The 23,369-nt window shown below is 56.4% G+C and overlaps 1 protein-coding gene across 2 annotated transcripts; it reads right to left on the bottom strand.

Annotated features, from left to right (window-relative positions):
- Window positions 1-3,918: 3,918 nt before the first annotated feature.
- HIP1R (huntingtin interacting protein 1 related) lies at window positions 3,919-22,262 on the bottom strand. Of its 2 annotated transcripts, XM_068208431.1 has the most exons (31): window positions 21,965-22,256; window positions 16,977-17,040; window positions 16,409-16,551; window positions 16,049-16,105; window positions 15,745-15,825; window positions 15,580-15,656; window positions 15,214-15,275; window positions 14,014-14,154; window positions 13,495-13,552; window positions 13,332-13,407; window positions 13,019-13,156; window positions 12,886-12,944; window positions 12,748-12,820; window positions 12,234-12,417; window positions 12,063-12,151; window positions 11,351-11,467; window positions 10,815-10,916; window positions 10,314-10,508; window positions 9,966-10,113; window positions 9,586-9,672; window positions 9,199-9,306; window positions 8,739-8,875; window positions 8,062-8,172; window positions 7,886-7,944; window positions 7,705-7,735; window positions 7,523-7,585; window positions 6,962-7,062; window positions 6,209-6,314; window positions 5,384-5,507; window positions 5,186-5,247; window positions 3,919-5,082 (listed from the first exon to the last, which is right to left on the bottom strand). In XM_068208431.1, the coding sequence occupies exons 1-31, from the start codon at window positions 22,055-22,057 to the stop codon at window positions 4,831-4,833; spliced, it is 3,198 nt and encodes a 1,065-aa protein (XP_068064532.1). In that variant the 5' UTR covers window positions 22,058-22,256; the 3' UTR covers window positions 3,919-4,830. The 2 variants fall into 2 exon arrangements, 1 of the variants encoding a protein (XP_068064532.1); XR_011004912.1 differs by lacking the exons at window positions 3,919-5,082; window positions 5,186-5,247; window positions 5,384-5,507; ... (4 more) ...; window positions 7,886-7,944; window positions 8,062-8,172 and having other exon boundaries at window positions 9,606-9,672; window positions 21,965-22,262.
- Between the last annotated feature and the right edge of the window lie 1,107 nt (window positions 22,263-23,369).

A 23,369-nucleotide genomic window follows, 5' to 3' on the forward strand; every position in this document is an offset into this window, starting at 1 on the left:
AGATTTCAAGTGTAATCAGGGCAATGAGGTAGGTGGGCTGTCTGTCAGGTAAAACCCCTTTGCTTTTCTTCTAATTTCCTATAATTAACTAGTGGGAATGTTCAGAATCACCTGGAAAGGCTGGAGGGAGAAAGCCTTTTTTTTTTAAGAGAGGAAAATCTTAGCTATCAGCCAAGTTAGGAGAAATGAGTCAACCAGAGTTATTTAGGAATATGAGTCAGAGGGCAGAAAAGACCTGATGTAATTTTCTGTGATATCTGTCACTTCAGTAGTGATGCAGAATAGAAATCCCAGTGGGGAATAAGTGATCAGGGAAGAAATTCCCTTTTTAAATTGTTTCTTGATCTGTTCCCTTTGTGGTGGCTGCAGAGATTGGATAACCTGCAGACAAGGGAAAGTGCAGATGAGGAAAAGCTGCTCTGCTGACTCAGTGCAGGTGGGCGAGGGCAGGGGAAGGTGTTATGTAAAAGCTGCAGCTCTTCAGCTCTGCCCTTCAAGAATTTGCTCTGTTTTGTGGCTTGAAGAGCTGTGGGATTCCAGCTGTGCCTGTTCAGCCCTGGGGTTCTGCTGGCCCTTCCCTGTGGTTGGTGTCCCAGGAGGTTGTTCTGGCTGGGATTGTTCCCTGTGCAAAGGAGCTGTCACCTGCTAGGGTCAGACCTTGCCAGGGAGGGGAGTCAGGTGGCACTTGGGTGTTGGAAACAAAAAAGCAAAATGGCACAATAAAAGGTGTTTGTTGGGGACACGCTGCAGTGTCCGCGTGGCCTTGGCTTGTCCCTTCCCTGGAGGTGGCTTTGGAGGCTGGGCAGGTCCTTCCCTCAACCTTGCTCCTGTAATTTGAGTCCCCTCAGGTTGTACATTAATCATCCCCCATGCCAGGCTTTTACAGCTTTGCCTCTTCACCTCTCAGAGACTCAGTCACCAGGAACTGGGCATGTTCCTTGAGGGCTTTTGAGAGATGTTGGGTCTCCACTGAAGCTCTGGAGGTGCCCTGCTGAGGCTGTGCCCCAGGACACCTTGTCCCTGAAGGAGGCTGTCCCTGGGCAGGGCTCTCAGCCTCACTCTCCATTTTTCCCCCTACCTGCAGGACAAATCCAGGCTGCTGGGGCTGGGAGATGTGCCAGTGCATACCCTGGAGCCTGCTGTAAGCTAAAAGCTATTTTTTAAATACTGCTTATTATTTCCAAACCGCTCAAAGGTGCTTTTTCTGCGCTCCTGTAGGTGATGTGTAGGAATTATTTTTTCCTTCAAAGCTAAAAATGTTTCCTTCTCACCACATAATCCCACACCTTGCTACGTGCACTTAAAACTGCACATTATTCCAGCAACCACTGCTGGGGATGAGCTAATTTCTGAGGGGTTTCTTGGTCCTGAAGGGAGCCAGTCACAGAGGATGGGAGGTGACAAAGTGGCTCCAGTTCTCAGCACTGGAATGAGACCACCTGGCCGAGGAGAAAATGCTGGAAATAACCTTTTGGGGTGTGGTATGAGGGGAATCCAGATCAGCTTTGTATTTTTTTGTTTTTATTTAAACTTGCATGAAGCAAGTTAAACTTCCATGAAGCATTTCTTAAATGATTTGAGTAGCTGGTGCTTCTGGGTTCCCCCAGTCATTTTCCTGAGTGGGTCATTCAGGAAATACCATCCCTAAATACTGTGCTGCCCAAACTCATCTAATTCATGCCTGGTTGGGCACAGCAGAAAAATAACTTTTCTTGCAGAGAAGTGGCTGCTTTTCGTGGCTTCAAGGGCTCTTAAAAACTTTTGCAGAAGTTTTGTGGTTTGGTTTCTTTACCTGACTTCCTAGAGCCTGCCCCAGCCTGTTTTCTATTTGTGTGCTTCATTTCAGTGCACTTTTTGCCCCCAGTGATCTGACACCTGTGTTTTGCCAACTTTGCTCTCTGTTGCTGAGCTGCAGCTGCTCTGTGTGCTGGTGTTCAAACTAACCTGTGGTCACTGGAGGTTTGGCTGCTGAGGGAGCCCAGAGGAGGGCTGTGATAAAGGCCTGCTCGAAAGCTGCTTCGAGAAGAAATAAAACTGTACTTTACTCACCTCGGTGGAAGGGAGCAGAAGATGGATTATTTCACAACTTGGTTATTTTCCACTGCTTCTCTTACAGGTACTGAGTAAAATCTGTTCTCAGGAGCACATGAAGTGAAACATCTTCCTCTCCACAGCCACAATAATGGTATTTAAATGTCATTAGCAAATTGGATCCTGCACAACAGGATGTCTTGATGGGATCTCAAAATAAACCTTTGCAGACACACAGTTTGTCATTCTGATATTTTTGTCAGCTACAAATAGCAAACACTTTCCAAAAATGTATAGGACTGAAGAAAAAAAAATTAGACTGGACAGTAAGTTTTTTTTTTGTACAAAAATTAACTTGGATTACATTTCAAATGGTTTATAGAGCTTATCCTTATTTGTGCTGCTACTTTTTGAGACTTTTGATTATGCTGTCCTGGATGGTTTTAAATAAATCAGTGTGACAGCAGTGGGGGTAAACAAGTTCCATTTAGCCACAGCATCAATCTCAAAGCCACATTTTATTTTTGAATTCTTTAAATATAATGAATCCTTTAAGTAGGACTGTGGCTAGACTTAGGGTAGTGAGAGTTTAAAAGTTTGCATTCCTGGTTAATCAAGATTTCTGGGATGAAATGGGATGGTGTGAGTGGCTGGGTGATGTCAGTCTCCCAGCAAATATATCTTTATCACTGTCTATAAATAGACTTGAGCTACTGCAGAAAGCACTTCCTTGAGAGAAAAGGGCTCTGAAAGAAACGAAACTCAGCAGGAAGCTGGCCCCCGTCACTGCTGTGTCACTGTCACTTGATGTGCCAGCAGCCACCCGAGGGCTGTGGAACCCTCTCCCAGGGCTCACGGAAAGGCTGAGCAGGGACTAAACCTCTGGGCTGGGGTGACCTCAGCAGCACCTGCAGGATCACAGCAGCTGCTGGCCTCGCCCAGCACCCCGGGGGAGCACCAGAGCCCTTCTGGGCACTGCACTTTGGCCACACACCGAGCTGGGAGACGAGCCCTGGCACTGGCCACTGCCCAGAAAGCCATAAACCTGTCCAGGCAGCTTGGTGACGTGTAACCTCAGGAAGCTGCGGCCATCACGAGACTGTTTCGTAACTAGAATAAATAATGAAATACCTTATAAATGTGTTTACCTGAGATACAGCCACTTGTAATTCTTGTTAACTGCTTTACAGCCTCTTGGCAGTCACAGAGATGAAAAGCCCTGGGTTTTACTGTGGCTTTGATGAAGTTTGATTGCAATTGGGCCTGAGGGTAACAAGGGATGGGAGGTAAATGTTGACTGAACATGACAAGGACCCTCACAAGTCACCACCTGAACAAGGCAGCTGTGGTCACCTTGTCATGCTGAGCTCTGAATGCTTCAGTCTTATCACCCATATGATATTATGCATCGTATACAGCTGCCTATTTTATATCTATAGATATATATATCTCTAATAGATATATATATCTCTAATAGATATATAATAATATATATGCAACATATATATAGTATGTACTAATACATATTAGAAATCACCTAGATTACCTATCATAGATCTATAATAATATATTCCTATATAAAATATAATTATCTCTTATATATTACATTTTATATATAGTGCATAACAGTATAGGTAGATAAAATATGCAAAAATGCATATATATATATATATATATATATATATATATATAGGCACATGCAGAACCATAGATACATAGAGAGGACTCTATATATATTGATGTGAATATACAGATATCTTTATTCACATTTAGCTAATTTACTGCCTCTCTCTGCCCCACAGCTCAGGCCCAGTTTCCTGCAACCAACCCTGTCATGGCCCTGGCCCTGTCATCAACCCCCTCCCCAACAACAAAGCAACACAAAAGTATTTTAAATAATGCTCCTTTAATAATCTACATCCTGGTAGTTGCTCCAAGGGAAGACACAGCTGACAGGAGTTTGATTCTGCCCCCGCATCTCTCCACATCAGCAATTCCTTATTGCTGCAGACTTCTCTAGTCCCTGGCTCCCGTAGGCCACGGTTAGATTTAAATCTGCTAATTATCTTAAATATAAAACATAATGCAACTGATCCCTTGACATTGCTGTAGTAATAAAAAATAGAAAAGGGAAAAAATAAAAATAAAAACGTTTGTATCCTTATTGCCGGTGTGTGTCGGTAACTGCTTTTCCCTAACAAAAGCCCTGCTCCACATGCTGGGGAAGGCAAACATTTCCCTTCCTGCTGAGGGCTGATCCCACGCCAAAATGAAGCCAAATATTCCTCAGGCTGGAAAAAGGGGAATTTTAAAAAATGGTTGCAAGAAAAGTCCACCAGTTTCCTACTGTAAAACCAGTTCACAGTTCTTGGAAAGGGTCTGAGCAGTAGAGTAGAGCTACATTTACTGAAAACTTCTAGTGCCGATAAAGTCCTTAAAAAAAAAATTAATCCAAATGAACCCCAAATTAAATTAAACAGGAAGAACCGGTTGGCAGGTGAGGAGGAGGAGGAAAAAGAGCAGGAAGAGAAGGAGAAGAAGGAAGAGGAAGAGGAGAAGGAGGAGGGGAGCACTCAGCGGTGCCCGGGGAGCGCAGGAGCCCCGCCACTCTACAGTTCAGAAAAAAGGAAAACAAAAAATAACATCTGTTCCTCAAGAAAACATCCAGTTTGGGATTGCTTCCAGGCCGGGCGCTGAGGAGACCCCGCGCGTGAAGGCACAGCAGCGCGAAGGCAACGCGGCGCGTGGGGCCGGGGGCTCGCTAGGGCTGCAACGAGAAGGGGACAGGGACAAACCCGGTCAGAGCTCGCGCCAGGAACACCCCCCCTGCCCGGTCTGCACCCCCCAGCCGGGCCCCACCTCCCCCAGGCCGGGTTTCTGGGCAATGGGGGGTTTCTTCAGGATCCCTCGTCGCGGCGCCGGCGCCGGCCTGGCCTCGCCGTCCTCCGGCGCGTCCTCGCAGCCCCCGGCCAGGACGTAGTGCTGCTTCCTCAGCTCGCCCAGACGGACCCGCTCGCCCTCCAGCCGCTTCTCCAGCTCCAGCACCTTCACCTGCCCCCAAAAACCATCCTGGGACCCGTGCTGGGGGCACAGGGACCCCCACCGCGGGGCCGGGCCCGTCCGCGGCCGTGCGGAATCCACCTCAGGGCCGTACCTGTGTTTCCATCTCTTCCTTCTTCAGCTTGATGAGGGACATGCCCGAGAAGTCCATGGTGTCTGTGGGGGACAGCAGGGCCCCTATGAGTGCACCCCTCACATGCCAAAGCAGAGCTGGAAAACACCTTGGGGTGTTCCCCAGGCCAGAAAGGGATTTAGGGTGGGTTTTTCTACCTGTTCCTTGCAAAAACCTCACCTTTCTCCTCTATCTGCTCTTGCCCTGACTTGGTGGAAGCCACCACGTTTGCTGCCATCTCGTTGACGTTGCGTGAGCACTCCTGGAGCCTGGCCAGGTTCCTGCTGCTCTTCTCAGCCTTCACCTGCAACGAGCACAGGAATGGCTGTGGGTGCCCACCACAACCCCCCCATGCAGCTCCAGGGAGCCCCGGGCAGAGGCAAAGAGCTTTTGGGCATGAAAACCTGGGAGTGGAAAGAATGGATGGATGGATGGATGGATGGACAGAGGGGAAGGTTCATCCTCAGTGATCCCATCATGGCCAGACAAGGTGATCCCTGCAAAGCCCTTCAGCCCCAGGACACCAAACCAGCTCTGCTCCCACTTGGGCCAAGCACTCAGTGAAGACACAGCTCTGGTTTTTTAACCGTGCTCTTGATTTTAAACCCACCCAAAATCCCTATGGATCCCCCTCCCCTCACACCCGCATCACTGAAAACTCCACCCCTCACTTCCACCCACACCAACAGGAAAGGTGGCACCGACAGGAGTCCACCATCCTCAACTCCAGCTCCAGCAGCTGCTTCTCTGGATTTCTTGTTAGTTATTAACATTTCCTTTACATAACCAGCTTGACAGGAGGAAGATGGGAGGTTTTACACATCTTCGTTTCCAAGGCAAGCCTTGGGTGCGGGAATACTAACACACGGATTAAAATCCCAGACTGGAAAACAGCAAGAGCTTCCCTTCCCCCTGCTCTGGGAGACTGCAGGATTGGCAGAGGGGAGGGGAACACCCGTGGGACAGAAGGAGGAGACACCCAGAGCATCCTGCTGGGACACCCACCTTGGAGGCAGCCACCAGCTGGGCTGTGCTGGCAGCGATTTCGTGGGAGCAGACGATCAGCTCCTCGTACTTCCCTGTGTGCAGGACAACCCTGTCTGCAGACTCCCTGCAGCGGGGGTCAAAGGGAGATTGTGTCAGAGACACAACAGAGCAAGTGCAGATTATTCATCTCCTGCTAATACCCTTGGAAATCAGCAGCTGGATCCAGCAGCTTTGTAATTACGGAATCATGGAATTGCTACAGTTGGAAAAGATCTTTGAGTCCAGCTGTTATTAAAGCTCATACACAAAGCAATTATTCAAAGCCATGATCCAGGTGATTTCGACCTGAGGCAGGATTTTGTTTTCATAATGGATAAGATTTGTAAAGCTTTACCCAAGAGACCCTCCTACATTTCCTGCACTGGCACAGGGCAATTTCCAACCACCCCATCCACAACCACCTGAGCAGGAACCGGGACGGAGGGGATTTGATTTCACATTCTGCAGACAGGGAGGAACTGCCACCCCTAGCTGGGTGACCGTGTGGTCCACCCCAGGCCACAACGCTCCATGAGGAATTAGCAATGAACCAAGCGGAGGGTCCGTAAAAACAAAGACCTCCATAAGGAGCCAGCAATGAGGCTCCACGAGGAATTAGCAATTCAGCAGTGGGAATTCTGGAGGACGGGGTGACAGGGAAGCACGAGCCAGCCCTGGGTGCAGCCCATGGAGCTGTTTTCCAGGGGAAGCTCCCGGCCTGGGGGTACCTACACGAGCTGTGTGGCTCCCCAGCCCACGGCCTTGGAGGCAGAGATCAGCCCTTCGGTCCAGCGCGAGTTCTTGGCGTAAAACTCCTGAGTTGTTGCTGCCCCCTGTTGTTATGAGAATATTATGGCCTGGATTAACTTGTGTCTAATATACAACAACATATAAATCTGTATTAAATACCCATTTAAAGTGTAATAATGTGTAAATTAATGTATAAAGCCATAAATCAAGGGAGTGACAGCATTCCTGTGCTCTTCATGCTGCTCTTACTGAACTGTTTAAATAATTATCAAGAAAAACAACATCAGAGTCCCAAGCCTATAAATTTGAGCTGGGATTAGTTTAAAACACACAAGTTTGGGCATCATCTTCAGATGGACAAGGCTTTGCAAGGGTGACAGTGATTTGTGCAAGAGAGCACAGGGTTGAGCAGCCCATCTCCAGCAACTGGGACTGCCAGAGTGCTGCTAACATGGGAGACCATGAAATCCAGAGTGTTTCTGCAGTCTGGGGGAAAATCTGCATTTTATCAGCACAAAGAGATGAGTGTAAGGGAGGACTTACCCGGCCACTTTCCACTATCTCCTTCTGTAGGTTCGTAGATGTTGTTACAAGAAGTCTGATAGCCTGCAATGAAGGAAAACAGGTTTTGGGGTTTGATGGGGGTCTTACAGAGGAGGATTGATGCTGCTGCTGGTGGGAGCTTACAGTTTTGTGCACCCCAGATGGGTTTCTGCAGCACTGACCTTCATTAGATCTGTGCAGGAGTTCAGAATCCTGAAGGGAAGCAAGGGAAAAGTGTTCAGTATCCAGGGAAGTTTGGCCTCAGAAAATGGGGCTTTTTTTTTGAGAGCAGGAGCTCTGTTTTGGAGCAGAGCACACCCCAGCAAGGCACAGACCTGTGACATGTCCCTCCTCAAAACTCACCGCTCATTCACTTCCAGCTTAACCCCAGAGCTCTCGTTCCTGGCCTGGCTCATCATCTCCTGTTGGGAAACACCAGAGGGAGGGCTGGATGCCATGTTGGGTGAGAAGGTGGAGGAGTGATGGACACTCTGCCTCCCCAAGGCCCCAGAATGGCCCATCCTGCAGCTCTGTCTCACCTCTATCCTCCTGACAGCATCCTCGATGGCCTCGGAGGTGGAGGCCATCTCCTTCTCAACCATGTCCCCCAGCTCCTCCTGCTTGATGTCCAGGCTCTTGGGTCTCAGCTCCTGCCAGAGGAGGCAGCAGGCATGAGGAGGTTTTAGGCAGAGAAACAGAAGGGAATATTTATAAGGAATAACTACAAACCAAGATATCCAATTCCTTCCCGCCCCCATCAAATCATCAAAGCTGCAGGAGCAGCATTCTGCAGCCTGCACAGTGAGGGTACATGTGCCACCAGCTTGCAGCAAACATGGCATGGGACCTCAGAGGTAAGAAATGCCCCAAATCAAGGTGACAAAACTCCATCATAGGAGCAGTTTCTGCTCCAGAGGGCCCTGGAGAACTGAAAGAGGTGTAAAAGAAAAGACTAATAGGGGGTTCACCAGGAGAAATGTCTGAAAGATGGGAACTTTCCTTCCACAGGGGTTACTGGGCTGAAAGACTTCAGCTGATCTGAGGGTGACCAGCTCTGTGCACCACCAGGAAGGGTCTCAGTGCTCGGAAGCTGAGATGGCTCAAGGAAAGCACCAGAACTTGTGGGTGTGGGGGACAAACCACCCCAAAGTGTTCCCTGGGACCCACCCTGCCAGTCCCAAGTGGGAAGGTGGCTGTGCTGGGCTCCATCTCCTACCTGGGCCAGCTGCAGGACCCCTCGCAGTGCCTCCTGCACGTCCCCCAGCTCGGCACTGCCCAGCCTCTGCCTGTCCTTCAGCTGGTCCAGGTACTCCAGGCTCCGCTGGCCGCACTCCCGGCACGTCTCCGTCAGCCCTGCGGAGAGCACAGCTCGGTGCCAGCCCTGCCTGGGCAAGGGGTCCCTTCATCCCAGCCCTGCCCACCCTCATCTTCCTCCTCCCCTCATCCACAGCTGAACACCAGCAGCATCCTGTAATCTCTTCTAGGAGATTACAAATGAATTTCCAGGAGCAGCGTGGCCCAGGGAGGGGCACTAGAGGGCAGGGAATGTCGGGAAGGGAAGCATGGGGAATGTGCTGTCCCTGGTAAAATCTGCCCCTGGCAGAGGGGACTTTGGCTTGGCCTCCCTAAAGAAAAGGCCCAGGAGAAGAAATCGCCCCAGCACCCCCTGCACTCACGGTCAGCGTGGTCCGTGGGGGCCAGGTGGGAGGTGGCGCTGCCGTTGACAATGGTGTCACCTGCCAGGTGTGCAAAGAGGGCCAGAGCCCCCACCAGCCCCGCAGCATCTGCCACAGACAGCACAGGGTCAGGAGCTGCCAGCCCCTGCCAGCCCCTGCCGGCTGCAGCTCATCCTTGAAGGCACTCAAGGATCACTACAAGACTCAGAGACGTTGGGATTGACCGCTGCAGCTTGAAGGAGCACACGGGAACCCCCCCAGCCCCGCCCGTGTCCCTCCGTCACCAGGGCATTGCTGCTTGCCGGTGGCCCCGGAGCCGCTGGGGGCTGCTGGGTGCATGGAAACACGAGCAAGCTGGGAGCAGTGGCAGTCCCCAGCCCCAGGTACCTGCCATGGAGGCCACGTACTGCGCGTGCCCCTTCTCCAGGGCATCCGTGGACTCCAGCGCCGCCTGCGCCCGGCTCAGCAGGTAATCTGCAAGGAATTCCATTTTATTTCCTTAGCACGACCAGGCTGGTGGGTGTCTGCACCAGTGCTGACTCCACGAGGCACCAGAGAGTGGAAGTGTATCCCTGGCTGGGGAACAGCACTAAAATCTGAGCAAAATAGTGCTGAACATGAGAGCTAAAAATTCATCCTGGGAAGTCTGACCCCAACCACCTCAGGCATGATGGAACAAAAGCCATGGGAGAGCAGAGATGCAACATCATCTGTCCAGGAGGGAGAAGGCATGGCATGTTTCAGCCCCCTGCATGAGCAGGACATACCTGGGGAGCTGGTGCAGCGGAGGTGCAGGGGGTCATCCAGCTTGGCCACGGCATCACGGAGGATGGCTTGGGCTTCTCTCACTGTCTCCTGCAGGACTCCAAACTGCTCATCCAGCAGCTTCTGCTGCAGGCTCTGCTCCTGGTTGCTCTGTGAGGCAGGAGGGACAGGTGAGTAGCACAGCACCCCCATCAGCAGCATATCCCTCGAGAGCCCCTTTCCAGGATCAGACCAAACCATCCCATGACTGCTGGTGCAAGTGATATCCCACAGGCTACATCAGCTGGCACCCCCCAGACATCTCCCCCTGGTGAGCAGAGGGGCAGTGGGCTCTTCACACAGCACTGTACCTTCTCCAGGAGCCTGCCCTGGAGCTCCCGGATCTCCCTCGTGGCCTTGTCTGCCTCCTGGCTCAGCTGCAGCTCCTTCTCCTGGATGAGGCCCCGTGTGGACAGCAGCTCACACTCCTTCTCGCTCACCGACCGCCTCAGCACCTCCTTCTCGGCGTGCAGAGCATCCACCTGGGCACTGAGCTCCACACCTGCCTGCCATGGGGGGCCAGGACACCCAGTCACTGCCCTGTCACTGCCCTGTCACTGCCCTGTCACTGCCCTGTCACTGCCCTGTCACTGCTCTGTCACTGCCCTGTCACTGCTGGCAGCCCAACAGACACGCAGTGGGGAGCTCGGGACATGCCCAGCTCGTGACACTGGTGGGCTGGGCCCACGCTCAGCCCTGTGACAGCTCCTTGGGCTGCTGCTGAAGCTCTGGCTCAGCAGTGGTGGCACGTCCAGCCCCCCGTGACAGGGTTTGACAGGGAGCTGGGCTCGTGCTGCCCCCCAGCCCCGTACCTGCTTGGCGTGGCTGAGCGAGCGCTGCGCCTGCTGCAGCTCGTCCCGACGGGCGTCCAGCTCCTGCCTCAGCTGCTCCATCTGCACGCTCTGGTCCTCCAGCTGTGCCCACACACCGTGCCCAGGGCTCAGCCCCTGCCCCGCTCGGCACCAGCACCAGCTGGGATGCAGGGCACGAACCCTGCCATGCTTTGCAGGGAAGGGGTTTTGGGGTCTTGGGCAGGGGGTGTCTCCTGGAAGGGCTCCTTTTCCCACACCAGAAATTTTAGGAGCAGCCCCCATCTTGATCCCCAGAGAAGGAAAGCACTCAAACCCATCAATTTGCATTGTGGCATTTTCTTGGGGGAAGAAAAGGCAGATTTGAGCAAGAGGGAATGAGTCATATATTAACACCTTCCAGAGGAGCCAGGGCAACTCTTCCTTGGAATCAGGGCCTAACAGCAACAACCACCCCTTTCCCCTGCTCCCAAACTTTGTTTCCCAGGCTGGGGAGGGCTCAGTGCTGGCAGGGAAGCAGGGAAGGATCCAGAGCTCACCTTCATCTCGGCCTCTCGCTTGACCTGCTCCACCTGAAATGCCAGCTGCTCCTTGACACGTGCCACCTCCTCCTGGCTCTGCTGTGTCACTGTCAGCTGCTTGGCAGTGTCAGCGTTCTGTGGGGGGACACGGGGCTCACCTGGCGTTCCAAAGGGGATCCTCACCATCCCCACACTCATTCCAACCAAATTCTAGCTCAGAGAATAAATCCAAGACGCCTTTCTCACAGTGGACATGGATTCAAGGGGTGCCCCCTGCTTGGTGCTCAGAGGGTGATGGGACCGATACAGGGGGACTGGGAAGGCACAAGCCACACCAGTGGTGGCAGAGGAACCAAGGGACAAAAGCAAGATTAAAACACCCAAAGCAAAAAATTAAACATGTGAGTGGCACAACTGAGACACAGGATCCCCATCACCAACCTATCCCTCGAGAGCCCCTTTCCAGGACTGGAGCCGAGCATGCCATGACTGCTGGTACAAGTGATATCCCACCAGCTACGCTGGCCACAGAAACCAGCAGAAACAGCCCAAACAACAGCAGAACACCCCGAAAAACAACAACAAAAACACCCAAAGGGACTATGATGGAAGAGGGAAAGGGTGCTCAGCTCTGCCCTGGATACCCCAACCCCAAAAGGGAGGGGGAGGGATTGAATTCGGGGACACTGCCCTCAGTGTCAGTCCCTGCCTGCAGAGGCAGCAGCATTACCTTCCTCAGGAGCTCGGCGTGGGTGTTGATGAGCTCGCTGTGCTTCTCCTTCAGCTTCGTGTAGCGGATCTCAGTGGCGTTGGCTTTCTCTGCAGGGGAGAGAGACCCTCAGGGACCACAGCGGTCGCAGCGCACGGCCCCGGGCACCACAGGACACCCCAGGGCACCCACTCTCGGCCTCGGCGCAGAGTCGCTGTGACCTGTCACTGTCCTGCTTCACCCTCTGCAGCCTCTCCAGCTCATCCCGCAGCTGCTCGTTGTCCACCAGCGCCTTCTGCTTCTGCTTGCGCTGCTCCTCCACTTCTCCCTCCAGGCTGTTCACCTGTGCCTTGAGCTGGGTGATGTAGCGCTGCGCCTGCGGGGGTCACCGGGCACTGGGGCACGGCCCTGCCCTCCCCAGCGCCCCCATCCAGGTGCCCCCCTGCACTTTGGGCAAAGCAAGCGTGGGATGCACAGGAAAGCTCTGCCCTTTACCCTGGCAGTCACTCTGTCCCTGTTGATAACATGAGGACAGCAAGGGACAGGTCTCACACGCCTCCACCCCGTCAGGAATCACATCCTGGCACGGGGAGAGGTCCCAAAACACAACACTGGACGACAGGACCCCACTCCTGCTGCATCCCTTCAGGGTTTCCACAGCACGGCTCCAAACCCCACCCCAGCTGCCCCCCCAGCCAGGTTTTACCTCCAGTTTAATCTTCTCCATCTCTGCACGCAGCGTTTCCACCTCCTTCTTCAGGCTCTCGATCTGTGCATCCCTGTGGACAAGGGCAGGTTGGTCCCACGTGGCAGCGGCCACTCGCCCCCGCTGGCCCCCCCGTACCTGTCATCCCAAACGCCGTTGGGCGGCCCGAAGGTTTGCTCAAACAGATCCGAGGTGATCTGGGGAGGACAGAGGCTGCTGAGCTGAGCCAGGACACGGGAGCCTGCCCCCCATCCCAGCCCCAGGCCCCCACCTGCGGCTCCGTGGTGGAAGTTGTGCTGATCTCAATGAGGTTCTCTGGCTCCTCGTCCTCGGGGGCCTCCTCGGGGATGACGACGACCGGCTTCACGTGCTCGGCCAGCGCGGACGCCCGCAGGAAGTTTGGGGGGCTCTGTAGGGACGAGAAGGTGTTGCAGCCTTGCAGGGGGGTCAGGAACTGCAGCAGGCAGAGTGCCAGGGGAAGGGAGGGAGCTGACAGGGCCAGAGGGTCCCTCTGCAGTGTCCCCAGACCCATCCAGGGGGCCACCCACAAGCTCTCCCGAGCACCACACCAAATCCTGCCCTACCTCGGGCAGCCGAGGGATCTGGATGAGCCGCTTGAAATACAGCATGTCAGATGCCTTCCTAAAGAAGTTTTTAAGGCTGCAGAGGAGGGAAAGACAAAGGGGAGATGAGAGGGGGCTTGGAAGGAGAGAGGCGACCCCACTGCCCCACCTGGGCCCCGGTTACCTGCGGAACTGCTCGTGGAAGCGGTCCCGGTGGCCCTGCAGGGTGTCGGCCGGCAGACCTGGGTGAGGAGGGACAGCTGTGACTGATCCGGGGCCTCACGTGTGTTTACAAGCTCCCAGACCCCTCCTCTGCAAAAGCCAGCAGGGCAAAATCCAGCAGGGAGTGGGGATGCGAGGGGTCAGGATGGGAGTGGGGTGTTCCCATCCCTGGCACAGGGATCAGGGATGTGGCACAGGGAGATGTGGGTGTGGGAACTCCAAAATACCCACACGAGGCTGCTGGCACTGTGCTGCCCATGCAGGGGGCTGGCAGGCCAGGGGACGTGGGTTTGAATGAATCAAGAACAAGTCCTTCTGATTCCTTTATCCGGAATGTCTGTGTGGGATGGAGCAGGCCCCGAGAGCCCAGCTGGGATACAGGGACGTGGCGATGGATGCCTCACTCCACACCAGCCTCATCCCCAGCCCCAGAAGCCCACCCCAGGAAAACACCAGCACGGAGTGCATCCCCGGGACTCACAGGAGTGCAGCTTGAACATTAACTTGACGGAGTAGTGGTAGAGGTGGCTGCAGTCCTGGATGACCTGGATGAGGGGGGCCAGGCGGCACTGCACCGCCGACATCTGCGACACGGCCATCGAGGTGTTGAGCTGCCTGAAAACTGAGGGGAGCCGTGTTTGCAGAGCCGCCCGCGCCCGGCCACACCGCTTGATCATTAACCACGGCGGATGTGGGGCACGGGGAAATGCCAGGGCTGCTGCCTGAGCTGAGAACAGCCCTGCTCCGAGCAGCAAAAACACCCAAATGGACCTTGCTGGCAGAGGGAAGGGGTGCTCGGCTCTGCCGTGGATACCCCAACCCCAAAAAGGAGGGATTTAGCTCCAGGGCACTGCCCTAAAGCTGCTGCTGCACGACACAGCTGGGGAAAGTGAGAGGTTTTGCTCCATTCTATTTAATCATGCAAGGATCTGGGAGAGGATGCCAGGGCAGGGGACGAGCCCGGCGGCACCGCAGCCTCGCCTGCCCCTGCTCGGAAACAGATCCCTTCCCCTGGCAGGGATCCAGGCAGCATATCCACCCCGGCTTCCTCCCTGCTCAGCTTTAAAGTATTTATGAATATAAATTCTCTGTATAACTGGGTCAGGAGGAGAAGCAGGAGGCTGTTGGGAGCTCGGTCTCTCCTGCTGTGCTGTTTTCCAGGGCAGCTCCGTGTTCCTGACTCTTGGCAGAGGAAGAATCTGCCACCTCTCTAAGCCATCTAAAAATTCCTAATGAGGTGAGAGACAGGAGCAGGGGCCTCCAGCCCTCCCCAGAGGCATTCCAATGAGGGGAAATGAGTCTTTAAAAAAAAGTACAGCCCCATCCTCTGCTTCAGAGGGACAGAAGGGATTTTGTGTAACGCATATGATTAACGTGGCTGTACAAAAAAGAAATAAAAACGTATTTCAGAGCAGCTCTGCTCTGAAAACAACACTCTGCCATGCTCAGGTGGGTTCAAAGCAGCCACATGCTCTAAAAATTTTCCTACAACCACCTCTACAGAGCTTCAATGGGGGAATCCAGCTGCAAAACCACCTCAGAAATCTCATGGGAGGAGGAGGAAGAGGGACCCGAGCCTCCAGCCTTGGCCTCCCGGAACTCCATTCCCGACCAAAGAGTGAAACTATTGCTCAAGAGCCCCGGGGCGAGCGGGAGGGGCCTGCCCCTGCCGCCTCCTCACCTGACTCCGACAGCTTCAGCTCACAGTCCAGGTAGTCAAACAGCTCGACCGTCAGCTGGAAGCTGCCAAAACAAACCAAAACTCCATCACTTGACAGCAGAGACATCTTTGCTCCAGCTGCTCGCGTTCATTCAGAGTCCTCATGATGGCAAGGGCTCTGACTGACAAGAATTTGGGGCTTTTTCTCCCTGCATTTACACCCCACAGTGCTCTGTGGGTGCAGAGGGATCGGGCACCATCCAAGCAATTCACAAAATCCTGGTGACCGCCCCATCCTGGGATGGTTTTGTCAGCAGGACACTGCCAGCTGGGGGTCATGGAGCTGGTGACCACACCATGGGCTCTGGGCCCCACCGGGACACTCACATGTTGTTCACATCCGTCCCTGCAGTCTTTTCCAGCACCTCATCCGACACTTCGAGGCCTGGGGGGAACTCGGGATGCTTTGCAAAAGGAAGGAAAAAGCCATCAGTTGCTGCTGGCATGGCACATCCCCTCGATCTGGTGGTGTGGAGGTGGCAGAGGCCTCACCTTGACGTGGAAGGAGATCTTGGTGAGCAGGAGCCGTGTGTAGATGCTCACCAGCTGCCCGTACCTGTCGTGCAAATGGCCCTGCAGAGACACGAGGGGAGATGGAGAATCCACCGTGAGGTAACCAGACCCAGCAGATCCCACACAAGCCAGTGACCTGTGGCTCCACCATGCACACAACCATCACCCAAAGAGACAGCAGGTTGTTTCAGGCGGTGCTTCACCCTCTCTGTGCCCACCATGTTCCTCAGCAACCACCTCCAAACCCCCTGGGAGGCACAAACCTGCACTCTGCCCCACTCACCCACAGGTCCCCCGTCTCTCGGATGTTGCTGCGGTACCTCTGGCAGTCCTGGAGAACCTGGGGGCACAAAAGGGAAGGATGTGGCACAGTGGGGCTGCCTGTCTGCCCTGCTGCTGGGGAAGAGGAGGGATCCAGCCCCTTACATCACTCCAGCTCTGGGAGAAGTTCCAGACTTCCCTCAGCACCCAAAGGTCGGGGATTTGCACGGGGGAGTTTCAAAGATGTGAGACAACAGAGTGCCTGGGAAAGGTGGCTGGGGTAGGGAAGGGATCCCACTCCCTGTGCAGAGGGATGCTGGCAAGAGCCAGAAACTGCCCCCTGGGAGCGAAGCAGGAGGGACGCTGCAGAGGGGACACTCACGTTGGGGTGGCCGTCGCGCAGGACCTTGTGCAGGACGTGGCAGAACTTCCAGCTGAGGATGGCACTGCTGGGCAGGGGCAGCCCGATGGCGTAGGACCAGAAGGTGAACGCTCCCTTCTCGTGGTGTGTCCCCAGGATGATCCCTTCCAGGGCAGTCAAGGCCAACTGGACACACACAGAGCAGGGGACAGGCTGGGCTGGGGACTGTTCCTGTTCAGCTTTCACTGAAAAGGGGACACTGGGTGCCCCGTGAGCACAGGGATCACCGGCACAGTGCTGCACCCCCAAATAAAACCCCCAGATAAGATCCCCAGTTGTCATTTTTGGGTGCACCTCCTCCTGCTGAAGGCACACTGGGGCCCTCTGCATTTTACTGCCAAAGAAATGCAATTTTATTGCACTGCTTGTTTGCCTTTTCACTGATGGATGAACCTAGGTGATGCCAGCCCCCAGCTGAGCTCTGCACGGATCTTTGTCTCCCAAATCTCCTGCGGCTCCAGCATCAGGGGGTGACACCCCCACCCCCCAAACTCCTCTGTGCTGTCCTGGGAGCCAAGGGAAAGGATACGGCGGGCATGTTTCTCCTTCACTGGTGCTTCCTGTGTGTTTATGGCTTTGCTGATGCTGATGGCCTGCAAGAGGAGGGGAGAGTGGCTGTCAGGCACGGTGTGATCCCCATGGCTACCCCGACACCCCGAAGTGCAGTGCTGGTGCTCTTGGGGAATACCCTGAAGTTTAGAACACATTTGTCACCTCAAAGTCATTTGTAACACATCAGAACAGGCCTTTTTAGCCACAAACAAAGCATCCATTAAAGCCCCCATCCCCAGCAGGATCTGACCACTGCTGCTGGTGCTCCCGGCTGTCCCTGTCCCAGGAAACCAATTTTTGCATTTTTGCAGCCTGAACTCAGCGCCATGCCCAGGGAACATTAAAGCACAATAGTGAGATGCCAAATTCCAGGGTTGTTTGTGTAATCACAAGGAGCCTTTGAACCACGGGGGAGTGGTTTGGGTTCTTCTGAGGATGTTGCTGTGTGCAAACAGCACGTGGGGAAAAGCAGCCCCCAAGCAAGGAGGGAGTGGCAGCCTCAATGCCCATCTTGATGGAGCAAAAATCCAGAGCAATGTGATTATCAGAAGAGGGTTGTCTATATTTTGATGTGTTTGATCACAGCAGACTTTAAATTAGGAATTTATTCCAAAAGATGACCGCAGAGTGGGGTCGGTTGCATCCCCCACGTGTTGATGGGCTGCAAATACAAGTTGCTGTGTTTGATGAGGATCTTCCTCCTCCTCCTCAGACTCAGCTGAGCTGCTTCACCCCCGCAGGAGTGCTTGGGCTGTGCCTGTGTCCATGAGCCCTCTGTCACCAGCACAGGAAAAAGGTCCCAGCTGGGAAGGCAGGAAGCTGCCTCGCTGGCAGCACTTGTGCCGGAAGAGGAACTCGGTCCCTCCCTGCAGCTCCACAGCACTAAAACCTTATAAAAATCCTAGCTACCTGCCCAGGAAAGCACCTGCTTCCACATGGCTGCTTGTCCAGGGACACCTCTGAAATGAAGTGCTTTCCTGCAGGAGGAGGAACCTGACCCCGAGTTATCGAGTGCTCCTGACTTATGCAGGAGGAACCCAACACCAAAGGGGCAGTGTCAAAGGTGTCCATGCACCAAACTCACCCCAAAAGAGTCCAGAACAGCTTACCCACGAACTGACCATGACAGCAGCAAAACTCTGAATCATCCCAAAGAGTGAACCTGTCCCAAAAGGCCGAGCCCAGCTGCTGGGGAGAGGGACTGGCTTTGCCTTTCCTGCACCAGGAGAGTCCCGGTGTTACCCTGCCATGTGGGGCTGAAAAGCAGCAGTGGAGTTAAGCCGGTGACTTGCTGTAATCCTCTTATCCCCAAAGGTTAACGAGCCTGGAGTGCCCGGGAACAGGCACTTGCAGCACAGTTGCCTCTCCAAAAGTGCCTTCACAGCCACCCAAAAGCCTGGAGCTGGCAGAGGCTGTGCCCTCGGTGGCAGCTTGGCCAGAGAGATGTGCCACAGGTCCTCAGGGATGCCAGCACCTCCCACGGGATACTGACAGAAGGGATGGTTTATCCCTGGACCAGGCAAGGAAGGATTTGGAAATGCATTCACAGTGAGGAGCTGCTGAAGGAATTACAGCATCTTTCCTGAGGTGTTTTGCATAGAGGGAGCAGGGCAGACACACCTCCCAAGCCGGGAGTTTTGCTGCCTGCCCTAAGACAGGCCTGTCCCAGCCCATCACGCTCATCCCAACCCATCCATGGAACCCGAACCCCACGGGCGTTGGAGGAGGCGCAGCCAGAAGGGCCAAAGTGTGAGATGGGCAGACCCCCAGGAAAGGAAATGTTGTCCCCTATCCCCGGGGACGGGACCTCAGCTGCTCAGTGAGCTGAGACTCTGCTGGCCTGTCCCAAAACAGAGCTGTAATGCCCACTGGCAGTGGTGGTTTTATTGCTTTTATTGCCCTTAATCTCACTGATAGCCTGACCAGCCAAAATTCAGCCCAGGACCTGCTGGAGAGGTTGGTTTCATCCCTGGGGATTCAGTGCAGAGGTTTCACTGAGCCATTTAATGTCCAGCACACGGACATGCAGAGGCAGCCCCAGCCCACCCACAGCACCACCACAAGCATGGGTCCAGCATGGTCCCAAATAAACCATGGTGGCACCAAACCAATGCCAGTCCCTCAGGGCTGCCAGCCCACGTGTGCTTTCCCTGCCTCCAAGCATCAAGCTGGCCAGGAGATCCAGGAAAATGGGATGGTGGCACCAGCACGGGGCAATGCTGCAGCCGGGCACACGTGTGCTGTCAGGATGCTCCTGCTGGCTGGCTGGAAAAGCCAGGCTGTGGAGGATGGCTCCTAAATGGGGAGATTCACCCTTGACCCAACCTCTTGGGACACCACTGGCACGTCTGGAGATGGGCAGGTCCTGGCTGTCACTGCAGGTGCACGATCAGCCTGGCCAAAACCTTGATGCAACCTGTGGACTGCTCCCCATCACTGGCAGGCCAACTGGGTGAGGAGCCAACCCCAAAACCTGCCGGGCCGTGGGCTGTGGGATCCCACAGGGCTGCAGCCCCAGCGCTTTGCTCACACACGTACCAAGCCGGTGACTAAAGCCGGGATCAAAGCGCCCAAATGAAGGAGCGCAGTTTAACATCCACCCTTTCATTCCTGGCTGCTTTTAATTAGGGCTGATCCTCCCGCCCGCGGCTCCCCGGCATCCCACCGGGTCCCGATCCCCTCCGGGCAGTGGATGCCACAGCAGGAGAGATTATTTGGCAGCTGGAAACCTCCCTGGCCAGGCAGCGCGTGAGCTGTCAGAACAGCTGAGCTGTGAACTCCAGAGTTCCCTTCCTAACGCTGCTCCTTCCCAAATTACACCAGGAAAACACCACTTGGCAGTCACACACGATGCAATCCTGAGGTTCCAGAGCTCATTGGATTTTTAGCCATTTTGTTCAAGAAAAGCAGAAACTACCAGGAGAAAAGGACAAGTTTTTCCTCCTGCCAGGCTGCGGAGCAAGTGCCTGCTGTGGGATGGTGATTTCCTACTTCCCACACACAGCTTCTCCAAGGGGGACATCTACATCACCCTGACACAAGATATGGAAAAGCATTTTCAGGGAAAGCAGGTGACCTTCATGTCACCCACAAGAACCTGGGATCTCATCAAGGCCAGCAACTCCTGTCTGTAACCACAGACATCACCTGAGCCCTCACATGGGAAAAGGTGATGGGGCTCTGGACTCTGGTACAGAATCCTCAGGCAGCAGAGGGGACGTGCCAGCAGCACCCCTGTGACACAGAGACGAGGAGGGGACGTGCCAGCAGCACCCCTGTGACACAGAGACGAGGAGGGGACGTGCCAGCAGCACCCCTGTGACACAGAGACGAGGAGGGGACGTGCCAGCAGCACCCCTGTGACACAGAGAAGACTGGCGGCCGGCTGAGCAGCTGCTATAATTAGAGGTAAAAGGCAGATCAATACCCACGTTCTGACACTGAACAGTTCTGCTCTCACTGAAGCACCACTACAGGAAACCACACCAGGATAAAGCTCCTTTAGGACAGTTTTTAGCAGTTGCTGGAAAAAAGTCAGTTCTGGGCAGTGACTGTGACCATCAGCCAGCGAGCAACCACCTCTTTTCCCTGTCCACATCTCCGCTCACAGCATCCCTGTGCCTGTGCGGATTTCCAGAAGTCCCAGTGAAAAGCCCAAGGTGCCCTGGAAGGGCGGGGGAGGAGGGCCCGGTTCGTGCCGGGTGCCGGGCACGGGCAGCCCCGGGCGCACGGGGCAGCGCTGCGGCCGCGATCGTTTATCAGCGGTGCCCAGCGGGACGACTGAAGGAGACGCGTCCAGAGCGAACCGGAATTGCCGGTTTTCTCGTGCTGCTCCCCAAACCCAGCAAGCTCCGTTTCCTACCCAGCCCCGTGACCCTGCGAGGCCTGAAATTCCCACCTGCCTTCGCTGGCGCTCTCCGGGGCCAAATCAACCCAGGGGCTGAGGAAGGAACCGCAAAGCAAAGGGGCAAAGGGGAAACCATCTGCGATGAATGCACAGCCTGCAAAAGCAGAGGGGTCAGAGGAGGCATGCGGGAGGGCACTGTTATTTTTGCTGGGGCAGCAGCGAGCCCGTCCCTCCGTCCATCCCTCTGTCCATCCCTGCCCACGCTGTCTGAGTACTTCATTTCCCACCAGCCATATGCCAGCCCCATCAGTGCCCGACCACTGCCCACCCCGTGGGGCCACAGGAGCACGGACACCCCGCCAAGCCGGACACGATGGAGCACAAACGCCTTCGGGCTTTGTTTCCACTCTGCCACCGTCCGTGGGTCCAAACACCCCGATCCCCGCAGGGTGACCCGCGGGTGACCCGGAGCCGCGGGGCAGGGATGAATCCAGCCCCGGTGCGAAACATTCCCCGGTGTCGGTGGGGCCGGGGCTCGGCAGGGATGCGGGGCTGCCGCGGAGTGCCCGGGCTCGGCCGCGCTCCCGCCAGCACCGTAAAACTTTCCCCGTGTGCTGCCGGCCGTGTTTACCTGCGATAAGGCCCGGGAGGTGCGGGGGGGCGCACGGCCGGCGCGGGGCCCGGCTGCCCGCGGCAGCGGCGGCGCACGGCGGGGCCGCGGCCGCGGGGACGGGCGCGGGGGCGGCGGGACGGGCGGGTGCCCACGCGGGACCGTCCCGCGGCCGCGCCGGGAGGAAGCGGCGGCGCAGGTGGGGGCGGGGGAGCGCGCGGCGGCGGCGGCGGCACCGGGGACGGACGGGCGGACACGGGGACGGGCAGAGGGACGGCGGCCGCGCTGCCCCACCGGGGCTTCCCCGGAGCCCGGCGGGGACCTGCGCCCCCCATCCCGTCTCATCCCATCGCCTGAGAAGCCCCCGCGCTCAGCGCGTCCCGAGGCGATGCCCCGCGGAAAGGGCCGGCCTGCTCCGTCCCCGAGCCGGGAGCAGGACCGGGACTAGAACCGGGACCGTAACCGCGGCCGGTCCCGCGGCCCCGCCGCCCCCTCCCGCCGTCCTTGCCTGGCTCTTGTCGAACTGCTCCCGCTCCGCCTCCAGGCTGTGCCCGCCGCGGCGGCTCAGCACCCGCGCCGGCACGCTCTTGATGCTGTTCATGGTGGGCCGCGCTGGGAGCTCCCCGCTCTGGTATCCAGGCTCCGGTATCCGCGCTCCGGTATCCGCGCTCCGGTATCCGCGCTCGGGGCTCCGCGCTCCGGGCAGGAGCGACCGGCGCCGCCCGCCCCCCGCCCCTCCCGGCCGCGCACTGCGCCGCGCGCCGCCGCGCCCCTGGCGGCCGCGCTCGGAACTGCAGCGCCGCTCCCCCCGCGGGCAGGTGGGAACCGCGCAGCCCCGGGGGGACACGGAGAGGGGACACGGAGAGGGGACACGGAGAGGGGACACGGAGAAGGGACACGGACACGGAGCGGGGACACGGAGAAGGGACACGGAGCGGGGACACGGACACGGAGAGGGGACACGGAGAGGGGACACGGACACGGAGAAGGGACACGGACACGGAGAGGGGACACGGACACGGAGCGGGGACACGGAGAGGGGACACGGACACGGAGAAGGGACACGGAGAGGGGACACTGAGCGGGGACACGGAGAGGGGACACGGACACGGAGCGGGGACACGGACACGGAGAGGGGACACGGACACGGAGCGGGGACACGGACACGGAGAGGGGACACGGACACGGAGCGGGGACACGGAGAGGGGACACGGACACGGAGAAGGGACACGGAGAGGGGACACTGAGCGGGGACACGGAGAGGGGACACGGACACGGAGCGGGGACACGGACACGGAGAGGGGACACGGACACGGAGAGGGGACACGGACACGGAGAGGGGACACGGACACGGAGAGGGGACACGGACACGGAGAGGGGACACGGAGCGGGGACACGGAGCGGGGACACGGACACGGAGAGGGGACACGGAGCGGGGACACGGAGCGGGGACACGGACACGGAGAGGGGACACGGAGCGGGGACACGGAGCGGGGACACGGACACGGAGAGGGCACACGGAGCGGGGACACGGACACGGAGAGGGGACACGGACACGGAGAGGGGACACGGAGAAGGGACACGGAGCGGGGACACGAACACGGAGAGGGGACACGGACACGGAGAAGGGACACGGAGCGGGGACACGGACACGGAGCGGGGGACACGTCCCTTAGCGGCCCCCGCGGGACACCAGGCACCGAGGTGATTCCCCAGCGCAGGAAACACCAGGAACGGCGGTCACCGCCAGCACGACCGTCCCTTCTCAGCGCCCATCTTCACCCCTCTCCCACTGCACCTGCACACACGCGCAGCTCGTTCTGAGCCCCGGAGCTCCAACACCAATTCCCGTTACCAAAGTCAATGACCGGAGCTCGCATCCACCCTGCGGAAAGGCCGTGGCTGAACAGAAG

Source organism: Anomalospiza imberbis, chromosome 18 (genome assembly GCF_031753505.1).
Source record: "Anomalospiza imberbis isolate Cuckoo-Finch-1a 21T00152 chromosome 18, ASM3175350v1, whole genome shotgun sequence".
Classification (NCBI taxonomy): Eukaryota; Metazoa; Chordata; class Aves; order Passeriformes; family Viduidae; genus Anomalospiza; species Anomalospiza imberbis.

What these genes read in the sequence shown, in the direction of transcription:
- HIP1R (XM_068208431.1), bottom strand. Translation starts at nt 22,057, where the DNA reads ATGAACAGCATCAAGAGCGTGCCGGCGCGGGTGCTGAGCCGCCGCGGC. An exon ending in TTCCACGAGCAGTTCCGCAG is followed by an intron (nt 13,408 to 13,494) that starts GTAACCGGGGCC and finishes CCTCCTCTGCAG; the next exon opens with CCTTAAAAACTTCTTTAGGA. An exon ending in AGCGAGAGGCCGAGATGAAG is followed by an intron (nt 10,917 to 11,350) that starts GTGAGCTCTGGA and finishes GTGTGGGCACAG; the next exon opens with CTGGAGGACCAGAGCGTGCA.